Here is an 8,733-nt window from a genome sequence, read left to right on the forward strand (position 1 = left end):
TCAATAAACCGGTTGAAGGAAACGGTTCACCAGTTCTTTTGCGCTCGACGTAATGGCGTCATTTGCGATGATTGCCCTTGATTCAAGCCTTCGGTTTACCTGCGCTCACAACACTAGCACAGAATCAGTTCAGAATCAATCACCAAAAGAATCAGTTCAGTTCAGACGCTCTGTGTCGGTCTGTTTCACGCTGAATCACACATGCGCAGTATCATCAGCTCCTCGGTTCACGAATCGGACACGTCTGACAGAAAACGGTTCTTCACTCGTGAATGAGTCAGTCTATTGTTCATTATCTGGCTCAACTCAGTGTTCATCTTCAGTTCTCTCTTCACAGCAGTTCAGTCAGTGTACTGTTTGAGTAAATGAATTACTCCGGGATATTGGTTTGTTTGAACTCAGAGGGAGTGTCAGCCACATTAAAAAAGTTAACAGCTTAAGTCATTTGTGGATTAATGCGTATTGGAGACGCAAACCATTTAAAACGATTCAGTTCAATTTGAAAATATCTTAAACAGTGTTCTGAAGATAAACGGAGGTCTTAAGGGTTTGGAACGACATGAGGGTGAGTTATTAATGACATAATTTAGATTTTTCGATGAACTAAGCCTTTAATGGATACCTACTAAATTTTTTATTTCTGCCCAGTATGGTAGCAATACGTTGAAACAGGAATAAGGAGATGGATGTACTTTTCTGAGGAAACCATGTAAAAAAGAAAACAATTATTTGTACACAAGCACATAGAAAATGTATTTTGTCCGTTTGTAAACAATGTAATTTCATAAACAATGTGTTTTTTGGTCATTTAGTGACCTCCGGTGGCAGGATGGAAATAAAACACCAGTTTTATTATCTGTTATTTCCTATTTTTACTTCAGTAAAAAATAAATATCATACCAGAGCTGTATGTGAAACTTTTTTTTTTCTTTTTTTGCATATAGCACTTGTGTTACAGACACTAAATGTTTTTACATTAAGGCTCTGTACATGTTCTGTTCATGGTCTCTACTGTACATGGCACAAAAATAACCAAACCTTTTGGTTTTTTTAGACAAACATTTACTTTATCGGAAAAAAAGGTCAAATATATATATATATATATATATATATATATATATATATATATATAATATATATATATATATATATATATATATATATATATATTAGTGGTGGGCATAGATAAAAAAATTTAATCTAGATTAATCTCACTGTGATCTTGAAATTAATCTAGATTAAAATGGCTCATTCGAATTCTGCCGAAGGCATTCAGAATATGTGTGTTACCCAAATAAAACTGACAAACAGTAAGTCTTTGAGAAGGGGTTTATCAAGCTAGGTGGTGCATTAGAAAAGGGGCTCATCTCCTGTTTCCAAAATACATCCCAAAGTGCTTGAAAAAGCTGTAAACTAATTCCACATTGCACAAGGTGCAAACAACCTTACGCCTGTTTCACACCAATGTTTAAGTTTTTTTCAAGTTTGTAGGTTTCAAGGTACAGAAACCAAATAATTAAATGTAAAATAGCACTGGATAGTCTTCAATGTAAAAATGAAATATACAATCAAACCTACATTTATTCAGACACCTTCAACATTTCTCACATTATTACAGTTTTGCTATATATCAAAAATGATACCTGGTGTCTGAATAATTTTTGGTTTGACTGTTAAAACTACAAAGTAGTCAATAGCAGTGAGAGATTTTCTTTCATTTTCTTGTATTAACATTACAGCAGCCAGTAGCTAAATTAGCCGCAGTCACTTTAAGAGACGATGAACGCATCCAATATAATACACATCCCATTTTTTCCTCAACTGTTTACTTTCACTTTCACACAGTTTTTTCGAGCATAATTTCCAAGGTGGATATTTTGACATATTTTGTATGTATTTGTCGGCACAAGAGCAAAAATAAGCAAATTCGATGCTCAAGTGTTTTGAGATGCCTTTCTCGGTTCTCGGTTCAGTGTCGCTGTCCGTGATGCGCGGCTCTCTCTCTCTCTCTCTCTCTCTCTCTCTCTCTCTCGTGCGCACCGAACACCAGTAACCAGCTACTCTGTTCAGCTTTTCCGCGTCTAGTTTTTGGATGCTTTAATGTTTAAATCGACAAGCGGTACGGCTTAATAACACGTGAGAAAGATAAGCTTTCGTGACGATGCGCAGCAGTGGCCCGTCAACTGTCCTGAGCATCTTTTAAGGCTGGCCTCAGCGAGTCAGTTATATAAAATATCAAGGTGAAAGTCATCATAGCTTGCTTAGTATAGACCCAGCTCCCAACCCAACTTTCAGAATAGATTAACGGCGATTTTTTTTTTATCGCCCGATAAGAGTCTTGCTTTAACGCAGCACGTTAACGTCGATAACGGCCCACCACTAATATATATATATATATACATTTATTCATTTAGCAGATGCAAAATAAGTACTGGTATCTAATAAAGTACTAATGAATAAGTACTAGTACCTAATAAATAAGTACTATTTTCTAATGAATAAGTAATAGCACTTAATAAATAAGCACTAGTATCTAATGAATAAGTGCGAGTAACTTTACAAAAGACATTATACCTAAGCACAGGTAGTTAATGAGTAAGTATTATTACTTACTGGAAAAGATCCTAAAAAAATATGTTCTGGTAACGTTAAATTAGATACTAATGCGGTTTATAGATTAAATGTTAAAACGACTTGCCATAGCCGCACACTCCTTTATGACATTATTTCCCTGTTCCTCAACACCTTTGCGTAGCCAGTCTACTGGGTGCGATGGCGGCGCCGGTTGCTGGAGGATTGACGGAGTTTTTAGTTAGTGTGGCAGTGGCTTCATGGCTTGCGCAAGGTAAGTAGCTTATTTGCTACAATTCATTTTTCCGTCAAGTTGAAAATCAATGATTTAGTCATTTTAGACACATTTTCTACAGAGCGGTGAGCTGCTCCGTCTGGCTGTTTGCGTCCGTCTTCAGCGTATCTGGCCTGTTAACGACCGATTACTAGCTTCGTAATATTTTCACACAAATTACATTTTGGGAAATTATTGCACTGCAGTTTTTGCTAAAATCTAAGAATGTTACTTAAAGATAAAGTTTGTTATTTTAGTGTTGGGAAATTATCTTGGCCTAATGGTTAGAGAGTCGGACTCACAATCGAAAGGTTGTGAGTTCGAGTCTTGAGTCGGCAGGAATTGTGGGTGGGGGGAGTGCATATACAGTTCTCTCTCCACCTTCAATACCACGACTTAGGTGCCCTTGAGCAAGACACTGCTCCCCGGGTGCCGCAGCATAAATGGCTGCCCACTGCTCCTTGTGTGCGCGTGCGAGTGCACAATGCAGAGCACGAATTCTGAGTATCGGTCATCATACCTGGCTGAATGTCACTTTCACTTTCACTTTTACGTTACTCAGGGCTGCCAACTTTTGAGTTCAGCTTAGAGTGAGATTATGGGGGAGGGGGGAAAAAAGCTCAGGGCCGAGCAAGGAGGGGCAAGTATAGGTCTCTGCAGGAAAGTAATGGGAGTTACGAGATCAAGGTGTTTTTACACCATGATACCTCAGGAGGGGGGCCCGTGATTGGCTGTGGAGCAGATTGAACACTAGCCATCTGATCGCCTTGGATTCTAAGCAGTAATAAAGGCTATGTCGATTAGCATTTCATTATAGATATACTTTATAATGATGAAAATTATAAAAATAAAGATAAAACATATTGCTGTAGTCGTGTGTTTATTAGTCACGTTGTATCGATTAAGCAGTTAAATCCTCTATTTATTCAGCTGCAGCGATAGACATTTCCTGGATTTCTTCTGGAAAGCGTAGGCTATTTATTTTCCGAGAGAGAGCGAAGTGAAGTAAATCTTCAGATGGAGATTTACTTCACTAAAGATACACACGTACATGACAATCAAAGCTTCTGACTGATCGCGATTTATTGCTTTTGCGATTTAATTTCGATTAATTGTGCAGAGCTACTATAACTGGAAAATACTATACAATGAAAACTGTTCGGCGTGGTGATGTTTAATGTCTCTGACAGCGTTTGTAGTCCCATTTAGCAACTTGTTAGCAAACGTATTTTTTAAGAAACATAACAGTTTTAAAATAAATCACGAGTGGGTTGTTGTAGAACATGAAAGTATCTTGAGCTTGTGTAAACCACAGACCTTATTTTAGGGATTTAATCAAACATTTGCATATATATAAAATTAAAATGTGGTTCATTCTGTAGTTTTGAATTATTAATTATTTTAACAAGTACTGCAAGGTACCACAGTATTACTTGTTATAATGATACTTCAGCTATTATTAATTGCAAGACATTTTTATGTTGTTTTGACAACATCAGTTTGTTGTATGATGCAAACACAATAAATTAATATAAAAGTATTCAAGACATCTATGCCATGTTCTCATCTGTTTAGTGAATGAATGTGTAAATCAATTATGTTATTCTTTGGTTTGTTTTAATGCTGTTAATATCATGTTACATTATGCATTCAGAAATATTTCTTTATTAACAATCTTCACGATTTGTAGGGGGGAAAAAAACAATGTACAGCATTTTCCTGTTGTTGTTTTTTTGTACTCTCTGAGAAGTGTTTTTATAATTTGCTGTTCATTTCTTCTTCAGGTTTACTCAGCGTTAATGCAGAAATCGTCTCAGTGTCCATGTCAGAGGGAGATTCAGTTACTCTTCTCACCGGTATTAAAACAAACCAAGAAGACAGATTTAGATGGTATTTTGATGACACTCGCATCGCTTACATCAGTGGAGATCCCAGTAAGACCTGCACAGATGTTCAGTGTAATGATGGCACTGAGAGATTCAGAGACAGACTGAAGCTGGATCATCAGACTGGATCTCTGACCATCAGGAACATCACAACCACAGACTCTGGACTTTATACACTGACGATCAAGACCAGCAGCGATACAGAGACCTTCAATGTGTCTGTCCATGGTGAGTGATTAATGAATGCTTAAAGCAGGGAAACTCATTTGCACAATAATTTTGATGGTTTGTTCCTGTTATAGAGTTTTCTAATCAAACAGATCCTCAAGCGGCTGTTGGTTTGTGTTTCAGGTGTTTCTGCAGCTGAACGAGATACGATGAAGAGAAAGTCAGTGAAGGAGGGAGAATCTGTTACTCTAGATCCTGGAGTAATAAAACAACCAAATGATGTGATAACGTGGTGTTTTAATGACTCTCTCATCGCTGAAATCACTGGAGATCTGACTCACATCTGTGAAGATGTTCAGTGTGATGAGAGATTCAGAGACAGACTGAAGCTGGACAATCAGACTGGATCTCTGACCATCACAAACACCAGAACCACAGACTCTGGACTTTATGAAGTGAAGATCAAATCCAACACAATCCACTACAGTACCACCAACACTAACAGCTTCACTCTTTCTGTGACTGGTGAGTATCATTTTTGGCCAAAGGGAAACAACTCTTACAGGAGAACATAAAGGAAAATGTTGTTGCCTCTTTTTATTGTAGTATGTCTTGGTATCAAAGCATCGGTGCTTTTGATGTCAGTGTATGAAACTTTATTCTTTAAACTGAATCAGATTCACATGTGCTCTCTCAGACCTGTTGATATCTTGTAATATTGGTTATAGGTCAGTCTGACAGATTTGCACACACTAATGTCTGTGTGTCTTTAGTTGTTTCAGGTTCAGGTCTGTCTTCAGCTGTTGTAGCAGGAATTGGTGTTGGTGTCGTTGTACCTGCTGCTGCTGTGATTTACTATTGCCGCAGGAAAACCAGAAAGGGTAAGTATACTTGCAGATAGTATCACTGTAAAACCCGACAAGTTAACTTAACTCAAACCGTTTGAGGAAACCGATTGCCTTAAACCGTTTAAGTTGAAAAAACTAACAGTTATAAGTACTCTGAACTTAATTCAGTTGAGTTCACTGAAAGAAGATATACATTGCAATTAAGTGATTAAGTGATTAATTGAGCTTTAGTGATGAACACCTGCTGTTAACAAACATAATTACTGAAGAAAAGAGAGAAAGGAACAACAGCTGACTTCAGACACAGCCTCACTCAAACCTGACAAGTTATGTTAACTCAAACCGTTTGAGGAAACTGATTGCCTTAAACCATTTAAGTTGAAAAAACTAACAGTTATGAGTACTCTGAACTTAATTCAGTTGAGTTCACTGAAAGAAGATATACATTGCAATTAGGTGATTAAGTGATTAACTGAGTGATAATTGAGAATTAGTGATGAACAGCTGCTGTTAACAAACAGAATCACTGAAGAAAAGAGAAACACAAGAGTTTAAGTTAAGTTTACTTGTCGTTTTTTACAGTGAACTCATGAATAATTATAAGAACAGTTTAAATATAATATTTACTTATTTGTGATTATAGCTTTTAAGAGTATGATGATTTACAACACAATTAACACGTTGCATCCACTTAATTATAATGCATTATAAGTCTCATATCTTGCCATTTTTCTGATGCTACTTTACTTAAAGTGTTCAAAGTCCACTTATATGTCAGATATCAGATCAGAAGAATGTGTAATATGACACAATTGCTTTGAACTATTTTTATTGTAATATCAGTTTGATTATTTTGATAGTACCCTTTAGACGGCTGTTGATAAGTAACTCTGCAACTACACTACTGTGACTTGCGGTCGTTGGAGTATCACTATGTCTGCTACTGTAAATATATACGAACACTTTATTTTGATGGTCAACCAACAGATAAACTGACTATAACTGTATTTGCAAGTACATCAACTTATTAGATTCTACCATTCTTGAGCATACTGATACTCTAATGGTGTAGTGGCAAAGTCACTTATAGTTGATTGATTAAGGGGGCATATCAAAATAAAATGTAACCATATAAATATTGCAGTTTTTTTTAAGTTGGAGTATTAATCTCACATGATGTATCATAATTGTTATGTATTATTCATGATATAACATATTATAAGTGATTTTATAATGCATTATGCATTCATTATAATGTCTTAATAATACCCTTATAATGTATTATAAATACAGGCCTCATAGAAAGTGTTACCCATTTTTTTTTATTTTTTTTTTTTTTTTTGTACAGATGAAGGAACCCCTCATGATCGGAGAGGATCATTTGCAATGACCGTTTGCATGCTTGTTTGAGCATCAGCAGCTGCACACGATTGCTGATGGCACCCCTTTCCCATTTAATGATTGGATAGTTACAGTTTGAGTAAAAAAAAAAGTGCATTTATTTAGTTTTTGTGGGTTAGTTAATGGCTTGTGGTGAAGGCTTTCCTTTAGCGGTTTCATATTTAAGCAGCTCTCGATGAAGTTCAATGTGTTTGACTATTAACTTATATAACCATAATGTAACCACTAGGTGGTGCTATTTATCTTCAAATAATTGTTTTGCTTTAGATCAGTGCTTGCCAAACTTATTGATTCGGGCTGATTTTCATTCGCAGTCCCTGGATATAAAAATTCTTGTAATGTGTACTGCATTAAGTTTAGACTTGTTAAAGCACTTATTGATTTTCATTGCTTCCATTGTTAAGTCACTTTATATTTAAATATACCAAATATACTCTAAATGCTAGAAATGTAAGCATTATATTTTGGTAATCATTTGCCAGTGTTATTTTAGTATCATTAACACACTGACAGTTATTAATTTTCAATTACAGTTATTAATTTTCTCACTGTTTTATTTCCTGTTTTACTGTTTTGTCAGAGTTTTAGCAATTTTATGTCACTTATCTTTTAAATGTCTAGAATCATACAATAATAATAAAACAAGGTTTATTATGCAACTATTTTATTAAAATGTTTTAAATAGTTTTTACCATGATAGAACCTGGACATCCTTAAGTTTATATGATGATTTTCTGTTTTGATCACTGGTTATTGTTTCAGTGCAGGTGAATTCACTGGTGACGTGATGCCACTGATGCAGTGGCATGCAGATTGTTTTTCTTTTTTTTTTTAATTCACTGAAAATTCTCTGTAGCAAAAAAAAAAAAAAAAAAAAACAATTTTATTCAATAATTTCCAAGTGGTAAATATTGACAGATTTAAGCGTTTGACTGAGGCAAACTACCATTGCACTATACTGTTATTTTGCATAGAATACATTGTTTAACAATACTTTTGCACACTCATCCAACTGTATTGATTACCAGTGTTCTTATCTTGCTGTGTTCAAAATGCACATACAATCACTACATTGCACTCCTATTTATATTCTGTACATGCTCTGTTCAATATTTTATATAGCAACTCCACTGTACATTCTGTATACCATAACTTTACTTACTCTGCACTTTTATGTATATAAAACACTATTTTCTTGCACTTCTGGTTAGATGCTAACTGCATTTAGTTAGCTCTGTATTTGTATTCTGCATAATGACAATAAAGTTGAATCTAATCTAATCTTGTTTCCGTTGTTCTTCGTAGTTTATCCACAAGGGGGCGACATATATTTAGCAGTGAATTCATGACCGCGATGACAGCACGTATGATTCATTCGCGCGAAACGCATCGTTCGAAAAGAATCGATTCAAAGAACTGATTTATTTGAATGAATCACTTCCTTAAGAATTGCTGATATATCTACGTTTTCGATCAAAACAGCTTAATGGTTATATGCTAAACTTAAAAGTTTCTAGTGTTTCATAATCATTTTTCTCAAATAACGAAAAATAATCAATTCCAAAGATCTGAATCTACGCTTATT

The 8,733-nt window shown here is 35.3% G+C and overlaps 1 protein-coding gene across 1 annotated transcript; it reads left to right on the top strand.

Moving 5' to 3' along the window:
- The first annotated feature begins 2,769 nt into the window (after window positions 1-2,769).
- LOC113040628 (uncharacterized) lies at window positions 2,770-7,365 on the top strand. Its single transcript, XM_026198918.1, has 5 exons — window positions 2,770-2,845; window positions 4,630-4,959; window positions 5,083-5,424; window positions 5,673-5,780; window positions 7,096-7,365. Exons 1-5 carry the CDS (start codon window positions 2,773-2,775, stop codon window positions 7,155-7,157), a joined length of 915 nt encoding a protein of 304 aa, XP_026054703.1. The 5' UTR covers window positions 2,770-2,772; the 3' UTR covers window positions 7,158-7,365.
- The last annotated feature ends 1,368 nt before the right edge of the window (window positions 7,366-8,733 follow it).

This window comes from Carassius auratus, chromosome 22 (assembly GCF_003368295.1).
Source record: "Carassius auratus strain Wakin chromosome 22, ASM336829v1, whole genome shotgun sequence".
Taxonomy (NCBI): domain Eukaryota; kingdom Metazoa; phylum Chordata; class Actinopteri; order Cypriniformes; family Cyprinidae; genus Carassius; species Carassius auratus.

Excerpts from the sequence above, each read along its gene's own strand:
- LOC113040628 (XM_026198918.1), top strand. The coding sequence starts at position 2,773 with ATGGCGGCGCCGGTTGCTGGAGGATTGACGGAGTTTTTAGTTAGTGTG. Across the intron at positions 2,846-4,629 it reads GGCTTCATGGCTTGCGCAAG|GTTTACTCAGCGTTAATGCA; the intron begins GTAAGTAGCTTA and ends TTTCTTCTTCAG. Across the intron at positions 5,425-5,672 it reads CTTCACTCTTTCTGTGACTG|TTGTTTCAGGTTCAGGTCTG; the intron begins GTGAGTATCATT and ends GTGTGTCTTTAG.